Source organism: Falco naumanni, chromosome 3, assembly GCF_017639655.2.
Source record: "Falco naumanni isolate bFalNau1 chromosome 3, bFalNau1.pat, whole genome shotgun sequence".
NCBI lineage: Eukaryota > Metazoa > Chordata > Aves > Falconiformes > Falconidae > Falco > Falco naumanni.
Window position 1 is genome coordinate 99,012,455 of NC_054056.1, and position 19,868 is coordinate 99,032,322.

At 34.0% G+C, this 19,868-nt stretch overlaps 1 protein-coding gene across 2 annotated transcripts in view; it reads right to left on the reverse strand.

Annotated features, from left to right (window-relative positions):
• The window catches only part of CSMD3 (CUB and Sushi multiple domains 3), a 726,030-nt gene that overhangs the window by 113,602 nt on the left and 592,560 nt on the right, over positions 1 to 19,868 (reverse strand). For both annotated transcript variants that reach the window (XM_040588420.1, XM_040588419.1), the window contains 6 exons: positions 18,871 to 18,995; positions 14,818 to 14,914; positions 13,775 to 13,879; positions 7,033 to 7,151; positions 4,524 to 4,593; positions 2,661 to 2,777 (listed from right to left, as the gene is read on the reverse strand). In XM_040588420.1, coding sequence (XP_040444354.1) covers positions 2,661 to 2,777; positions 4,524 to 4,593; positions 7,033 to 7,151; positions 13,775 to 13,879; positions 14,818 to 14,914; positions 18,871 to 18,995 — 633 coding nt within the window. The remainder of the gene's footprint in view (positions 1 to 2,660; positions 2,778 to 4,523; positions 4,594 to 7,032; positions 7,152 to 13,774; positions 13,880 to 14,817; positions 14,915 to 18,870; positions 18,996 to 19,868) is intronic.

Here is a 19,868-nt window from a genome sequence, read left to right on the forward strand (position 1 = left end):
TCAGGTTTAATCATATCCTTTTTAGGTCAAAAATGTCAAGCACATTTCAATCAGTGCAGTTTTAGTCTTCTTCTAGAAAAAGGAGCATTTAGTTTTCCTATACATGAAGTAGAAAACAGTTCACAAATCCAGTGAAAAAGGTCAGTTGGTACAAAGCAGTGCAGAGCTATTCATTTTGGTGGAGCTAAACTTATTTTTTTAATCAAAAAAAACTGTTTCCAAAACTTTGATAGTTTAATTTCCTTCCTAATGGAAGTGAAATTAGATAGTATGTTAATATGAAGTTTAAATAGGAGTCTGAAAAGCCAAATTGAAATTATTGGATGCAGAGTGAGCAATGGAAACAGAAGCCTGGGAGAATGCAAGCAAAGAAAAAGGATTGGAGTAAGGCCTCAGTATTTGAAAAGAGTCAGGATAGCAGCAAAGTGAGGCAAGATGCAAAAGGCAAAGTATTTGGGATAAAAAGAGCAGTTTCTGTGTGCAGTTGAACACACCATTTCATGGAATTTGAAATTGAATCAATATTCCAGATTTTTATTACTTCTTCTATATCGCCAAATTACTTTGGAACCATCTAGCAAAGTATCCTGTTCCCTTATAGATCTGAATATCCTTTTCCTCTATAGTTTTGACCCAGGGATGATGTACCTACTAATGCTAATATTTTCTGTGATAACACAACTAACAGGGATCTGCTTGGGATCTGAAGATTCTAAACAGCATTATGACTCATGATGAAACACTAGAAGCTGTCTAAAATTCAGGCAATGGCAAAATTAAAAGTTGATGCTACTTCTATAAAATACTAATACAATAAAATCAATTATTGACTTGAATCTTGTGCCTTTTGAACAAAATGCAAACATAAAGAATGTCTCTATATGGAAATCCCTATGCTGACATAATGTATTTTCCACAGATAGATTCTGTTAAGTCAATATTACTGAGTGTTTAATATTCTTCAAATTAAAACAACCCATGCAGAACAATTGGCTTTCATTTAAATCAGAAATCAACCAGGCTCATGGGAAGTATATTACAAAAGATCACAGAAGTGATTTTAAGAAGAGGAGAGAAAGAATCTGAACACATGGAGAAGGGAAAACTATTTGGATGTCACCTTCACTTACTTGGAAGACCCTGAAATTCTATATCATCGAGCAAAGAATATGGCAGAAGATGGCAAGTATAAAATAGAGAAGTGAGGTACATCTGAAAAAAAAAAGCATGCCATTTAACTAGCATATAAAGAAAAAATAATCAAGTGCACGTGCTTCTACAAAAGTGCCACGAGTGTAAAAAGTTAGATAGGACAATTGTACTGGCTAGCTTTGAATAAAGATTTTGCAATGATAGATATATATAGGATCCACTGAAAGCTGCTCAAGGGATTAGCCAATGGGTTAGCCAAGAGAAGTTCAGGTCACCAGAAAAAAGCCTGAAGCTATATCCACCTTTAAGAAAAGAAAAAGGACCTGGGCAATGGCAACTGCAGGTTCACTGCAGTCCATGGAAAGACTATGCAACTTCCAAACACAAGAAAGACAAAAAGGGACTCAGGAGCAGTGAACATGGATTTACTAACAGAAAATCACAGTTAATCAACCAATGTTTCCTTCTATGATTAAACTGACACAGGGAGAAGGGTGGATATAATATACTTCCAGTCTGCTATGGCTTTTGGATTAGTCTTCTATTGCGTTCTCCTGTGGAAGCTGAACATATATGAGCTTGATGAATGGAGAAGTAGTAGTTTAAAAATTAACAGAACTTCAAGGCTCCAAGGGCCATAATTAGTCATCCAACATCTGGTTGGTAGCCAGTAACAAGCACAATATTCCCTGGGATGGTATGGGAGCTTACACTATTGAATGTCTTCAGGAGAGGCCTGGATGATGACATTGCATCCTCAACAAATAGATGGAGAACACTAACTTAGGAGGTGTGGATGATATACTAAATGTCACAACTTCAGTCCAGAGAAACACTGAAAAACTTGAGGACTGAGTGAAAAGACCCTTCTTAAACATTTGCACAAGTAAAAATGTGAAGTTCTGCATCTGGAGCACAACATCCTTTTCTGTTGGGACAGGCTGGGAATTATTAGGGCAGCAGCCCTGCTAAGAAGGACCTGCCATAGTGGACTTGAGCTGATGTTACTGACAATTTTACTTTGAGTAGGAAGCTTGACAAATTTGAGTGGGAAGCTTCTAGAAGTCCCTTCCAAGAATATTTCTATGCTGCTGTGATGTTCACCTAGGATGTGCAAAGAAGCTTAATAATAAAATAATGAATTCAAATGCAGCTTTAACTTAATCTAAACTAATACTGACTTGCTTTAAAATATTTGTGATAGCTATTTATTTTTGTTTGGTTTATGACCTCACAAAGAGAAATGAAGCCTGTTAAATTAGAAAAATTGTACTTATTCTAACAATTTTGCCTTTATCAGAAGATTGCAGTATATATTAAATAACAAACAAAGAACCTTGTAGCTTTTCTATCCTATATCTTTCTTTTAAGGCTTTGATAATTTCTTTATATTAATTATGATTCCTTTGTTTTCCCCAGGATAAGTATTCAGAATTTTATAAAATCTATGTTCAGTGGTTTGAATCCATAAAAACCACAGCAAGTTTAATCCATGAAAGAACACATACCAAAACCAATAGGCAGCTTTATTGTCCATGTGCAATCCAAACTGCTAGGATAGTTGCCCGGAAACCCAGGGCTGAGAATCACTCCACTGAAGTCTGACATGCTACCACCACATTGTGCTGTAAAAAACAAAAACAAAAAAAAAGACAATTTTTTCAGAGGAGTTGAACGAGCTAAAAATTAATCCAGAATATTGAAGATCCTTCCAACATTAATAATATAATAATAACTAGGCTTATATTTTAAAAAATACACAAATATTCCTTTACCACTAAATACCTATAACAAAGTAATTTAGAAGTAGGCATTTTAAAAATATGTATCTACTCTGAACTTACTAGGTTTTAATGTGGGAGACACATGCACCTGAAAAGAGAACAGATGTTTACTCTACACTCTGTCTGCACAAACCACCCGTGTGAACAGGCAAGGAGTACACACCAGCTCATAGCAATACTGACACAAATCCATATCAGTTTGTAAAGGAGTATCTGAATAATATAAGGTAATAATGTATTTTAAAACAATTCTGTACTAAAAGCATTTCTAGAGTCCTTTTAAAAACTGAATTTGTATCCCGCTGTTCTAAAAATGAGATAAAATAAAGAGCCTTGGAAAATGTACACACACACAGAGCTACAGAATTTGAATCCATATTTTAACTTAATTTTAAATTTTTTTCAGGTATGATATCAATGGATAAAGTAACTTAGACTTCAGTAGTAGATTTGAAGATATTGATTATAGAAAATATATTTTTTAACAGTTGTGTCCTATTAATAGTTGCTATAACCTTTGAAAAACAATTAAAAGTCATATCTATATCATAATGATATCATATGTATATATATCGTAACCAATACCATATGAAAGAAAAAAAGGAAAATACCCTCCCCAAAATTTTAGCACAGCGTCTTTCTCTTCAGAAGTTACCGCAGAGCAGCACAGTTATCTTATCAGTCTTCCTAAACATATATTAATATATAATGATGGAAACTGAAGGCTAACTCCTGAAAAAATTCTTACAAATACCTGAATTTTGTTGAATATTTATAAATTCTAAGCTGCGGGAGCTCAGTACCTCATAGGAGGTTTTTAACACCTCACAGGATTAAGAACAGGATTATGTGAGGCAGCTCGAGAGGATAAATGATCTGTTTTGAAGAAAAGCAAAGTACGAAACCTTTAATGAGATCTGTAGCATCCTGCTTTCCATACATTCAAGATTACAGATACAGATAACTTTTACTGTTGAGGAACCCAAACAAAACGGCACTTCAATGAAAGAGAATGCAAATAGAAAGAGCCTTATATCCTTCACATTTCTTCATTACGTAAAGAGGGTATATTTAAGTGCACTTCAAATGTTTCATTTGGGCTTCTGGCAGGCATCCATTGCTTCTTCCATTAATATTAAAATGGTCATATATACAGTTTAATTTGAAAAACAATGTATCTTCTTAAATTGGGCAGTCATGCCTATGTTGGACTTACTAGAGGTGAAGATGTAATGCTATTTCTATTTTAGTATTTTCTACAATACTCATCACTATACCAGCGAAATGATTCATAAATAAATTAACTATGTTTGCAAGGGTCTCTAGAGATCTCATCACTGATAGTGAATTGATGATAGATGCTGACTAGAACATATTTCATTCATTCTTTTTCTGATTGGACATTTCAGAAAAGCTTTGCCAACATAACTATGCAGCATACTTTGAAAAGCTTCAGCTTAATTTGAATATCTTCACTTTCAATTAAGTTCTTCAGTTCTCCCCATTCCTTCCCTTATGTTTAACTCTTGAGTTCTCTGGTTTTCTCATTCTGGCATATTCGAGGAAGTTTATGTAAGCTGAACATACCTAAACATATTGGAATAGGATAATTCCATCTTCTAACTGGTCCAGGCATACAGGTGATATGTGAATGTCCCTAAAATGACACAATATTTTCTAATTCATATAATAAAATTATATAATATATGACATATCATTAGTATCACAACAAAAAATATTTATAACTTAAAATATCATCAAATATATAAAAACATAAAGGTATAACAATTATATTGTATACTGTGAATTGTATCATGCTTTCAATAAAAGACTGTAATTTTAATTATGTGAATGTTAACCCACTAGATAATTGTGGCCATGCCCTTAATATTATTTCTAACAGTGTAACAGTATCCAGCTGAATTCTATAATACCCACTTTAGTATAAGCTAAAGGGTCTAGAAACTGAAGGTCTAACTGAAGCATCATTTACATAGTATTGATTTGCATCATTTGTTGCACATGATAAAAAGATACAAACTTTATACAGTATTGACTTTACATCTTAAATTCATATCTATTTTAAATGCAGTCCTTACCCTCAAAACAGTTCACTTAAGTTGCCAAAAGCTGAGATACTTAAGGAATCTCTTTACATTTGTCCCTTTGCAACAGATGTGTTATGATTTCAAGGCAACCTTCTACAGATAAATTCCATGACCCACCAGAATGACCCTTTGTGTTGTTCATCAGTCTCATGTAATTTTAATTGTTTTCCAGAGACAGCACATGAAAATGAGAAAACTTAAGAGAAAACTGTGTTTGGGGTATCTTGCAAAACCATATAGCATACACTTTAAGATGACCTAGCAGAAAAAAATCAGTAGCTTTTAGTCTGTTCAACATTCATATGAAGAAAAGAGTTAGTTTTTCAAGTTAAACCTCCTTATCTGTTTAAAGCCTGTAGCATTTGTGGGAACCGAATATCTCTAAAGGATCCAGGGTAACTGAATAGTTTATTAATCAATCTGCAACCAATTCTTTTTTCTCTCCGAGAAGAAAAATAAACACTTTCCTCAGAGTATGCTTATCTACTTATTGGAAAAAACCAACCAACCAACCAACCAAACCACCAACAAAAACAAGTAATAATATAATAAAAAAAATGAAGTGGCAAAGTCATACTGCATAAGCCAGAAAAACAATACAAAGGGAAGAGGTTTTACATGTGTGTTTCCACAGTCTGTGCTCCAATGTTCTTTATATTTTCCTTATTCCAATCATTTACTGTGGCTTGTCTGCTCACAGGTTTGTATTTAAATATGAAATTAAAATAAAGAAGAAAAAACAATTGACAGGTTGTTCCCAAGAATGACTAGCTAAAATCGGGCAACATAACAAGTAAACTTCAATAGTCATTGTCAGAGCTGCAATCACAGAACATTTCAGTTATTCTTGAAATGCTATAAGGCTGCAGACATGACTAGGAACTCTGTCTTGAAGGGGAAACTGGAATACAGGTCCCAAATCCAAATGGCAGTTGAGATCTGGAAGCAGACAAGTTAATTCAGTTTCTATCACAATACATAAACTGCAGCTTTATTTATTTTTCTTTTAGTCAAAAAAGTAATTCAATTTTTATTTTTTGATGCATTACATATGAACCCAGTATTTTGGTCATCACAGAATTATGTAAAATAAATGAAAGTATTAGGATTTTTAAAATTTCAGTTAGTTAGTCCAACACTCATTAATGTGTTACAGGCCAGACTGATATTAATGAAGGAAGAAGGGCAGGTAAATTATCCTTTTGCCACTTTACTCCAAAGGTATCAGTAAGTCCATTAGCAGTTAATCATGTTACAAAACGTTTTCTCCCTTTAAGACTTTTCTTTTTAATATGCATAGGTAATGTGATTTCTCCCTTTTTAAGCTCCCAAAGAGCTAGATGAAGTGGAGACTGTAGAGTCTGCAGAGTCACACATGACAAAATCCATAGTTGTCGAAAATAGTAACTTATCAGTTGGAACCTTAGTCCTTTAGGGGAGTGCCACAAGTGGAAACAACACTCAATTTTAGATTTAGTTCTACACTGTAACTGTACAATTTTTGGAAAATATTTTCACAATCTTTTCTGTAGCCAGACAGATTCCTGTTCGTTACTGAAAGGAAATAACTGACACTATCTGATTTCCTAAGAAAAACAATTATTTCCTTTCGTTTGCTCTTATTCCCCCTCTTCACTCACCTTCTTTTTCCTCCTGTACATAGAGAACTATTGATAATTGCTCATCAAGTGATTTAACTTAGCTTGCCAACACTTCATATCTCAGCTATGAAACTAAAGATGCCGTCAATAACAGATAACAACCTATAATCACTAATGCAGAGGAAGCACAGAGCCAAACACTTCTGATGGAGTATTTGGATAGTTGCTAATTTAGTATTTGGCAGAAAAGCCTACCAGTCCCGCAAGCTTATCGCATGTTCACAACTCCTGAAGAGTTAGTTCAGTGTTCATTTCATATTGACAGAGTCAAACATAACCATGTGAAAGAACTAAAAGGAACAATTTGAAATTGGAAACTTGGCTTACCTGAAGAGAATAACCCTGATCGCACTGGAAAGACACCACATCTCCAACCATGTACCTGTCTCCAACTTTGACCCCATTGCTTGGAGTCTGTGGTTCAGGACAAGAGTCCAAACCTATAGCTGTGAAAAATTAAGAAGATTAGACATACTAAGGAACACAAAATCCAGTTTTAGACTCACAGAGAGTGTCTGTGTACATTGTACTGGTATGTTTTAGGAATCTCTTGGGTACCAGCAGTTTCTCTGTGGACAAGGAAGTGGCATATTATTTTGGAACATCTGTTATATAAAGTAAAAAACCTTCTTTTCTGAATAAAGGAAAAGGAAAGAAGTAATCCGGGTGGCAACAAACACTTCCCAACAATCTGCAGTCTCCGAAGACTCCTCTAAATTTCCACTGTCTCCTGGCTCAAACTCAGTAATGTCAACCTTCAGTCTCACTCCTCAATATAGCCTACCTAGCTCAAACTGGGAGCACCGCCACTTTCCCACCATCTGTTCCAGGGGATGCTGGTCAATACCACATCAAGTGCAAAAACCAGGAAAAACACTTCAAAGTGTAACTGCTCACCTGCCTTCAGGCTTTCACAAGTCTGATTCTGTTCTTTCATTCATGTACACACACACGCGCAGAGTAAATATTTACATCATGTTTCACTTAATCTGCTATTTTTAATGAAGTATCTATAGTATTTCAATTTTTCTAATTTTTCAAATTTTCTAATATCATTTATTGATATTTTTTTTTTTAATTTATTAGAAATTCAAATTTTCTAATATTTCAAATTTCTGATTACAATAGAAGCTAGTTTGCAAAGTGACCATATGCTTTTTTTATCGTAATCAAAAAGGGAAACAAATTCTTCTTCATTGCATTGTATCTCTTCATTGCACTTCCTCATTCATCTATCCATTCCTGAAAGACCCAGGAAAATAAGAATATGTGCAACATTAAGTATAAGCAACCCAGTTACTGTCTTTGCTTACTGTAAGAATTACACCCTAACTAGTTGTGAAGCCAGGACTGTTAAGTGACATCAGTATATAGGGTAATAGGGAAATGCTGTGGGATTCAGTAATGGTACTATTTCAAAATATTATCAACCTCTGCATGTTTAAAAACTTACTAATTTAACTGGTAATTTCATATAAGAATCACATTATGTAAAAATTACTATTTGCAATGGTATATTTTTATACTATAGGAAGGTTGAGGGCTAACAAATTCTAAGGAATTAATAAAGCATACACATTATTTTTTCTCTGTAAGATATGTTTTGTACATCAAAAATAGTTTTCACTACCATAATTTTACAATAACATTGTATTGTAAAAATGAAAAAAAAATCCTCAACGTCTAGCATTCAGAAAGTAGACATTAAACTGATAATCTGGTTGTAATTCCTATTCTTCAAAATGTATTGCACACATGAAATTTTATATAAAACTATATTAGAAGGAAAAACTGTTTGAACTAAAATCATTGGCATGTACATTTTATTTATAGAAGTAAAACTCAGGACCATGATAATAAAACCTTTCTGCTATAAAGTGTAATTCAATCCTAAATTGGAGAAAACGTCCTTAATGCTTTTGCAGTCCTTATTTTCTCTGCTGAGAACAGTAATGAGAGGAAAATATTTATTTATTTTTATTATTATTTTTTTACTGCAGATAATCTGTTAACGGGAACCAGAAATAATTGATTTCAGATCCACAGACTGAGCAGTTGTAATCATTACTTTTGGTCACTGTTAACTTTGTGATTTTTTTTATTATTATTTTATATTTTGTTATTAAGTAATGTACAAAATTTAGCAACAAAATATTTTCCATGATATTCAATAGTGGCTTGCATCACTTTGCATGGAAAGGAATGTTGCTGCTTTGAAAAACTGATTTATTTCAGGGCTTTCCTCTGCAGGTTCACAGAAAAGGATGTAATGTTTCTTCATTTATGACAATAAAAGTTTTGTATATACTGATGATATACTTACTGATCCCATACATATTTGCCATGTACAAAATGATACAAGCAAGTATTTTGCAACCTATTTCTATATAACAGATGATTTTTATATTTCAAATTCTTATTTTCTTTTTGAAAACTGCAAACTAAAAAACCACCAAAGAATTTATTTTGCAAAGGTGCTGACAGGCTTAGAACCACTTTTTACATTTCAGAGACCTACACTGTGATCCACTCTACTGACAAAGTACAAATGCAAAAGAACAGCAGTACTTGGCTTACACAGATGAGTGCTTATAATCTATTTTGAACAGTTAGTAGTTTTCAGTTTCCAGCTACTGAACCTTCAGCTTCAATACTCAACCTAACTATGTGAATTCTCAGGCCATGCAAAGTGAAATGAGTTCATTTAAATGCAGGTATCTTAACAGCTCAAACCAGATCACTAGTCTTCATCCTATTGTGTTCCCACTTCAACCAATAAAATAATGCTTGAAAAAAATATACAGTTTGAATGTCTACAATGTCTTTCAAAAAATTGAAACATAACAGGGTTTGACGTCTTCCCAGTTAAGGACTAGTTCAGAACTTGTGTCTATAGAATGTCATGAGAGTTTTTCAGATAAAATCATAAATGTATTCATAAGCCACACTCTGGTTTTTATTGACTCATTTGTGGTGCACCATACTACTATTTCCGTATAATGTCTTAGATTTTTAACTTCATTGCATTAGAAAGAGATTTTAACATAGACATTAACTGAAAACGTGCTTTCAGTATCTTCTAATTTTTAGATAAAAAGAACTGTATATAAAGAAAAATAAACTATTTGATGTTGTCTCACCCTTCTCCAACAGCTCTTAAGGCTCTAAATAAAAAAAAACAGCCAATGAAATTTTGGATAATGCACTCTGGGACTACACAAGTCTTAATGTAATAGGTCTTTTTATTTAATGAAGTTATTACTGTAATTTTATGGAAATGTTTTAGTATTTATGATGTTAGAATTACACACTTTAAATATTTCTAGGGATTACATTTTGGAATGAAAATTAGTGTGTCATTTTTTACTTATTTTAAATATATATTGAATGTTACAGAAATCATGTATGAGGCAATTTGACAACCTCAACTAATTTCAAAGAATATTAGCACTACATATACAGCCTAAAATTCACCTAGCTAGCAAAACTTTAGTAAGAGAAAATGAGGACTAAATTAAGATTCATAGTGGCATAAAACATATAAACTTTACGTGTTTTACAGACCATTTTGTGGTGTTCTTTGCTGATGTACATCAGTTGATGCAGCGTATGTTCAACGCAATATATTTTCATATTTAAGGTATCCATTAGAATACATAAACTGCATGTCATTATTACAGTGAGAATTTAAGGATTCAACAAACAAGTCAAAATATGCTAAAAAAGGATTATTAATAAAACCACTATTCCATTTTGCAATATGAATACTTATTTCCTTTTGATAAATAATCATTTACTTAGACTAAAAAAATTCTTCAACAAATAAAATTCCTTTTGTTTTGTTTATTTTTGTATTAAAAAATGCATTTGGATTTCCTAGCAGTTCAAAAGATGAGCCAGACTGGACAGTGTGAAAAAAGTATTAATAAAGGATGAAAAGAGATATTGGAAATGAAACAGAATCAAATCTTAGAAAAAGCTGTTGTTGAAATGAAAAAGTAATCATTTTGGCAACAGGGGTGCACTTCCCCTCAGAACTGTGTCTCCTAGAATACATGAAATATAATTGGAAGATACACCACATATTGAACAAAAAATGTTTATAGCTAACTCACTTGAAAACTGCTTAATATAAATATTTAACTCTGATGTGCTTTTCAAAGACTGACTTTAATTTAGCTGACTTCTCATTATGACCTCTGTCAGTATAGGCTCCAGTGAAATAAAATAGATGTATGAAACACTAACATTAAACTGTGGCTATTACTTTCCATTTGCTGACTATATCTAAAAGCATTTTCACAACTTTTCGAGCAGGAAATGTTGTCTGAGAGTCAGAGATTACCAGGACAGCTAAGAAGAGTGAATTCTGTTCTGATCAATGCACTTCTGGAGAATTTTCAGTAGAAATACAGCAATATCATGAGTTCTGGAATCCTGACAAAAATTCTTCTCCCTCCATGGCAGAAAACTGTGAGACAAAGACCCAAAAGATACACAAGATACAGTTTCTGCTGTCTTCCTTTCTAACAATGATGAGAAAGTATTGTCTATTAGCTTAACCTCGTGTTTCAAATTCATGATTCAAACCAATGCAGAATTTTCCATAGTCTCTTCTTGAAAAAAAAAAAAAAAAAAAAGCTACAGATTAGAGGGAAAAAAAAAAGTCACAAAACTTTGCTCTAATCCTCAGACAATAGAGACTATGTCTTTCTTAGTGAGTGGTGGGGAGTAATGGTCATGGATGGTATGGACTGAAACAGCTGGTGCCTAGAACTCAAAATACACACTAAGTGCTCATGGTATATTCATATTCATATTCATATTCATATTCATATTCATATTCATATTCATATTCATATTATTATTATTATTATTACTGTTGTTATTATCATCATCATCATCTTTTTTCTGTCCTGTTAGACTATCTTCACCTGAACCTACAAATTTAACTTTTTTCTGATTCTATTCCCCATCCCACTGCAGGCATGGAGTGAATGAGCAGCTGTGTGATAGTTGCTGGCCAGGGTTAAACGACAACAATCCATATGATGTTTAAATCACATATTTCTATCACCTGTACATGAAAAGTTAATTAATCATTAATCTTGTAAACCAGCATATTTCACTGTGCTACTGGTTAATTAGGCATCTACTGAAGAACATCAATATTATTTCCTGAATCACAAATTTTCAGCATATACTTTGGCTTTATACACTCACTGAAAATCTAATGCATTTGTATAGATTTACACATGCACCCTTGTAAAAATCTATACACACATACATAGACACTGTCATGGACCAATACTTTAAATGATATACTGTGAATTCTTTCCTTACTGGTGAAAGTTGTATACTGGCAGTATATTATACATTTCATTTATTTGGACACATAGGAATACACAGATGCATTTTCACTTTCACTGGATTCAGTCTCATTTTACTTTGTTTTCATAATTTCCTGTACTTTTTTCCACTCTGAAGCTGTAAGCAGTTGAGAGTGTCTGCATTTCAAGGAAATGGCAGGATAATTCTAACCTATAATTAATGTTTAGTTATAGACAAGCGATCAGGCAGCAATTTTGCAAAGCTGTGTTCTCCCACCGGCTAATCAGACAACCAGAGCATGGGATTTGCATACTGTGAGACTGACAAGAAATAACATCATACAATTATGTAGATCAGACACCAGAATCAGTACGAGAAGAGGGAACTGCACAGCTGGGAAAAAAGGAAAAAAAAACCCAAACACAAAAATCCTGCATCAAAATATTAGTGATTGCCAGAATTCCTGTCAGTCAGCTAAGGCAATCTCATTCAGACAGACAGTATGTTTATAATTATAGCCTTTTCTGCTGGTGAGGTACTCTGCATTAATAAAATCATTTGAAATAATTCTGCTGTGTTCTCACCAACCTGTGAGCATTGGTCAGTTAAGAAGCACAGCTGTTATTTTAAGTTCATTCATTCTCTCAGTACCACCGAGCGTGACTTATTTGTGTGTCCTACATGTATATATATATATAGAATACATGCTATACAGTACATATTGCAATGGGCATAACTGGCAGATTTTGGCAGGGGGTTGTGGGGTGTGGTGCTGCGGGGGGGGTGCATCTGTAAGAAGAGACCAGGGGCTGTGCCAGACACTGTGCCAGCTCCAACTGCTCCACTGCAGGACACAGCTGCACCCACTGCAGGACTTTGTGGTGCCTCTGAACCAATCAGATGTGCTTGAGAGAACATACTTAAGAAAAAGCAGTCAGCACCAAGAAAAGGAACAGCAAGGCCAGAGCAGGAGGAGAGAGACGACCTCACTGAAGGAAGATGGAGAGAACATGACTGAGCAGAGGCTGCAGCTGAAGCAGCTGGCTGAGCAGGGGCTGGAGCCTGTGTACACCCCAGCAGGCGCTGAGAGGTGGGACCCTAAAAAGGACCATAGGGAACAGCCCACTGACCCAACCTGCTGCACTGCTCTTACCTCATCAAAGGGAGAGAGTGTGGTGCTTGGTGAAAACAGGAAAGTGTGTGTGTCTGCAGAAGTGTCTGGTGGGAAGCAGGGGAGTTTTTCCTAAGGCTTTCATTTTTATTATGTTTCTTCTATACCAGAATCAGCATTTAATTGTTAATTGGCAAATAAGTTAAATTGAAATCCCCAAAATCAGTATCCTGGTTTTGCCTGCAACAGTTACATAAATATGTTGTATCTTGGGTCTAGGATCATCAAATGAGAATATCTGCATTCTGTCCTTGCTGCTGTATGTTCAGAAAAACTATTCAGAGAGCAAAACCAAATTAAAGGTGAAAGCACACACACACACACCGCCAACCCCTCTCCCCCCACCCCCCCTTCAAGCTAAAAATAAACTTCCCAGTCCTTACAGAACAGGTTTCAGCCCTGTTCTTGCTCATTTGGAATTAAATAGGATTTTACTCATGACTTTGAGGTAATAGCATGTAGCTCATTATATGCAATAGGACTGATTATTCCTCTTTCATATACTTTAGTTACAACTGACGTCTGGAACCAGCAGCACTCTTCGGTAACTGAACATTTCTGAATTACCTGTATATTCAAGATGAAATCCAGCAGCTGAAACACTGATATCAGACTGAAAATTTAGGTACAGATTATTTGATGTGCTGTTGAGAAGTGGAGGTATGGTTGTCCCTGAAAAGAGAAATAAAAATATTATTGAAATGCACCGAAACTGAACTAAATACATACATCAATGTGCTTGTATATAAAAAGGGAGAAAGGGAAAGGGAGGAATGGGGGGAGAGAATGAGAGGGGGAGAGAGAAGTCACATAACCAATTCCACCATATTTTGTCATCATGGATGCTATTGAATATCTGTCCCTATGAAAGTTTTATTACATTTTCAGTACACTACAATATCAGAGATGTGAACTGCAGGTACTCAGGGAAGCAAGGTCTGATATAAATTTGTATTACATGCCTTTATCTACAAAAATAAGAATTATTCACTAGGGTTTTCATAAAAGCAAGAGCAAATTTTGTAACTGGAATAATTTTAAATATAACAGTTAAATATATGAAGCATCCCTGAACATATTCTGTAGGGCTATTCTTAGAAATGTGATTGACTATTTATTTGTTTTTCAGCACAAGACAAGACAACAATCTTATTGCCTGTGATCACATTCCATACACATGAATTAAGTAGAATAAAGGAAAATAGCAAAACAAAAAAAAAAATAAGGCAAACAGAACTGCATTGTTTATCTAAAATAAGGATAAAGAATACATCCTTTAGTCATGTACAATTTCAAAAGGCATCTCTTTTAGAGGTGTGTATTTCTGGACCCTGCTATAAGAGTGGGCAAACAATGAGATTAATATATATCTAGTTTGGGAGCCCCTGAATGTTATTTCATTTCTAGCATTTTCAAATATTCAGCTTTATGAAGTATATTAAGAGAAAACTGATTAAAACTGATAAAGAATACTACCTGTTGTTAATTATAGGAGAAACAAGCACGCGCGCGTGCGCACACACACACACACACACACACACGAAAGAGTTCTGTGTTTACAATAAAGAGTTGACTCTGTGCAACACTTAATGTAAAATTTTCTCAGTCACCTGAATAACTTCCAAGCCTTGGAGCATTGTTGTCAGCACCATCATAAAAGTCTAAGGAATCCCAGTTGTGTTCTGTGGCAAAACTCACCACTTGCACCTATGAAGAAAAATGTGAGGGAAAGAACATAAACTTCTTCCTGTCTGTATTCAAGCACAAAGACCACTGTAAATTGTAGCCTTTGTTGCTTTCAATCATGGAGAGTTGTGCCTTTCTCTCATTGTCAAAGAGAACAGAAAATCATCATTATGAGAATAAAATTGCATTGCAAATTATTTTTTTTAATTTAATTGTCAATTCAGACTACTAAATCCTGTGACCCTTAGTGACAACTACATACCATCTCTGACAAGAGTCACAGAACTGTGAAAATCACCTGAGTATAGAATATGATTCCCTTGTTTGGAGGACATAGAAAGGAAGACAAAAACATAGTATCGTCAATTACTGCAGTTTCTTTGTGATTCTCTGGTTTATCCAGGCTAAAACCACTCCCACAGTGATGTACACTGCTTCATCTCTCTTGCCATGTTCAGTTCTGCCTCCAGGCAAGAGCGACCTCCTGTTTGGTTACCTTCATCACTGACTCATCTCTTGAAGAGGAGCAGTCACTAGCACGCTACAAGCAAAAAGCTTCATTCATTCCAGAGGTGACAACATCCTTCCACTCACAGAGATGCAAAGTGGTAAGCAGATAAACTGCAACAGGGAGGATATATCTGTTCTCACCTGGTGAAAATACACCCACTGTAGTAGAGAAATACCAGGTTCCTGTTCCCACTTTGGAGGGGAGAGGGTCTGGCCATTTTTTGTTTAATGAAAAGCATTGCAAGAGTGGCAAAAGCACAGATGAAACCCCAATCACCCTCAAAAAGGGGTACCTTAGCCACTAGGTTAGAGAATTATGCTTCTTTTACTGTTCTTCTGTCTCAGTTATTCTTCCTTTTATTTCTTGCAAAATGGAATAGCTTCAACAGAAGAAATAAGCATCGGTTCTAGTACAACTAGGTAATGAAGTTAGTCTTCTAGGTGAAATATGTCACTTGCCCCTTCTTCTAGGTAAAAGGAATATTCAGTTTGGTCACTTATTTCTTGGATGGGGCATTACTGTACTTTTTTGTAGGAACTGGTTAGATGTTACAGCTGAAGGATGATATTTCTTCTAAAAAAATGAAGCCATGGAGAGGCTTTGACTGTTACTGTGTTTTAGATACTTGGAGGAGGTCCCCTGGATCTGTTCTCTCAGAAAACTTTAAGACTTGGCTGTTCATTTGTTGCTTTTTATGGGATTTAGGTGAAACTTTATGGGTGTTGTCTCTGTCAGGAATATTTCTTAAGATATATAGAGTTGGAAATGTAGGCACCTAGGAAATCTTCAGAACAAATATCAAATTATCTAATTTTTTTAACGCGTTTTCAGGGCCAGATTGATGCTGACTACAGTTTTTATATTCATCATAAAACACTTAATTTAAAACATCTATTTTAGTACAAATTGCCCTAACTACCCCATGTAGTTAATAAACAGACAGACATACTTTCAGAGCTAGACGCTATATTAGATGTTTTGAATTATCTACTCCAGGTGCCTTTCTGCCCTAACTTCATAAGGAACTACGGCAGATTAATTTCCTGATATAAGGTATTCAAGTTACATGCCTAAAGACAGACTTTTGGTGCACACTTCATATTTACCTAGATCTACCTTTAAATGTCTGCTTTTTGATGTGGTACGAAACAGCTCAGCATTTGCATCTGATCACTGTTTCAACAAATTCAACAACATAATCATACACATTGATAGTTATTATGCCTGAATAGTCTAAATTTCCACCTATATGTTTCACAGAGGAATATGCATTGGTGACACATTATTTTCATCTCCTTTAAGCTGGGGAAGTGTCTTTGTTACTTTGAGGGTATATATATATTGGTTAGAAAAAATGTCCAGATATTTTATACATTTAAATAAGCACAAAAACATTAGCTGTCATGGATATCTTCAATATCTGCATTTGCTTGCATTCCCAGGTTGGACGAAATCAGTCACCCAAGTTTTCAAATGTTGCCTCAAGTAGCTGATTTTCACAGTAATAATTACATTTTTATATACACATATTCAGGTATTTTCTTTGAAAAAAAACCCCAACCCAAAACAGATCTGATGCTATTTTTTATATCATTAATGGATTTAAAGCTAAATCAGTTATGAAAAATAATGCAGTAAAAATAGTATAATGATTTCTGATGTATACTCCATCTTACTGACCCCGTGTCAGCTGTGTTCAGTTTACTATATCAAGGACTTTATCTTGCTCAGACCTAGCCCTGAATATCAGGCAGGATTCAAAGGATCAAGCATGAACATCACACTTTGTGACTGTCCTGCTTCAGTGGCAATATTAAATGTTCTACAAATCTGATTACAATCACACAGGTATGTCCATGAAACTCTTCTGTTGTCATTACTTTTATACAAGTATAAATGAATAACTTATTCAGTAACTGATAATAGAAAGGGATGGTATTCACTAGCTCATCAAAAAAGTTCAGAAGAACTAGAAAAAAGCAAACAGTAAATATAACTTTTTATTATGACTCTAGAGCAAAAGAATATCATACAGATTAGACACCTAACTTCAAATCAAAGTTAGTAATTTAATCACCTAATGCAGTCTGTGATAAGAGATAAACAACCCAAAAAGCAACAGTGACTGCCTCTTAGGATACCAATTAATGTTTAATTCAAATGCTCTGAACTATCCTCCTAGTGTTTAACTTACGTTACTGATTGTATAAGAAATACACAGAACAAAGTATCCTAACTTAGTCAACTGTTTAAATCAAGAAGTGTTCCTCAAAATCAATCTCAAAACTGCCTTAGGTAAATAAATACTATTGTTAATAGGCATTGGTCGTTTTGAAAATTGAACTCACAGATGTCATCATGTATGGACTTGGGTTGTATTTGTGATGATTTCTGTGTTCTTCCATAAAGTTTTTACATTTTTCTTAAGTATTTTTAGTTATTTAAAATAAAAAGATAGATTTTTCTGAATGCCTATTAAGCCACAAAGTATGAGCTCATACTATTTTTTGAACTTTTCTTGACTCAGTAGACTTTATTATCCTAAAAGCTCTGTGATGTAATTTATTAAAAAAGCTTTAATAAACTGTCCACAATGGTTTTCCTGGTTTTCATTATTAAATCTATACCTACAGAAACTGAGCTCTTTATTCATTTTCTACAGTAGTTATATTTTGAACTAAAAGTAGACAGAGAAAACTTGCTACCATGACTTCTTTATATGCATTTTGATGGAATTTGAACAGATGATGTTTAAAGGTCCTAATTTATTAAACTCAACTGCCTTTCCAATAATCAGATTTCTGTCAGTCTCTTTAGTGAACTCTGAAGAGTGAGATATACATGACTTAGCTTAATGGATACTTTTCTGCTATGTGTTCTATGAAGTTCTTAATCTAAATTTTAATAAATGACAATCGTGACAATATTTTAAAGGGCCAATTCCCATCTCATATTGAAACATACCAAAGCATCTTTACATCACAATGAACTTCCATAACGATAGAGTAAGTAACTTACAAAGTTATACATATATAAACATACATACTTACAAAGTAAGTATATATGTTTCTAGGAAAACATATATAATTTGTTTATGGAACAACCCACTTAATTTCACTTTGCTAGAGATGATTTATCCATTTTGGGAAAGAAAAAAAAATCACAGAAAAGTCTCACTATTTCATCTGGCTTATAAGGAGTCACTGACCTGCTGAGATAACACATTTTAAATTATTGGTGATTTTCTTCTAATTAAAAAGTTAGAAGTGTATCTTAAGATATTTGTATATCTTTTAACTTTTAACAACTGTGTGAATAAAAAGATGTGCAATAAATTCCATCGTCAGAATCATTAGTGAGATAGAAAAATATATGAATAAATGATCTTTTCATGCTCTTGGAAAAACATCATCAGGAAAAACAGTTTAAAACATGATGAGAATAGGCAAATAGTAAGTATTCTCACTTGAATCCCAGCTCCCTCTGGTACTGTGATCTTCCACACGCAATTCAGATTGTTGTCATAAGGCTCAGGGTAACCAGGAGACAAAATGGTCCCTTTGCGCTTGGTTAAAATTCCACCACAGGGCACTGAAAGGAAATGCATAAGGCAAAAAAAACACTTATGATGCTTTAGAAGTGAGAAAAGTTATTATAAATGTTTATACAAGGTTCAGTATACCATGGATGAAGAAATTTAAATTTATGCTATCTTAAATAATTTATATTTGCCTCAGGAAAATAAAATTTGTATCTCTAAACCCTTCTTTTAAATGACCAAAGAAGAATAAAGGAAAATTAGAATTATCTCAGTTTTCTACCTGGCAGAATCATGCTCATATTCCCTTTATTTTTTGACCTTTAACAAAGTGAAATCCACTCTATTGTCTCTTAATAATCTTACAAAAATAAAGCATTATTTTTAGGTGTTAAGAATGAATTTTGAACAGTTATGTATTGTATTAGTATAAAAGACAGAAACATGTCTTTAAAAAGATACATTCTTTCTTAATATTGCTACTTTGTTGTCTTAATAATTAATAGCACCAATGTCAACTCTTTGACTGTTTTCTGCTTGTGTGAGTTATCACATAAAAGACTATAGATCTATCACATTAGTAAAGAAATTGCTAAATCCCTGCAAGACTGCACTCATCATATCCATGCCCATGGATTAATGTGTTATGCATGACATAGGACAGAGGCATTCAGTACCATCAAGTTTCTCTTCTGAATGTTCATCTTGAATTTATCTCGTCTAGATCATTAGATGCTCTAACAGGGACAAAGAATATTACAGCTTAATCCAGATACAGATATTCTGTTGGTATTTAAGAAGTCGAAGGAAAAGATGGATGAGATGGTTTATCAAAACCATTAAAAGCTAATGTATCACTTATATGCAGCACTGCTAAGTTCTGAATGGATTTCATTAGGTACAAATATGAGGATTTAGAAAAAAGG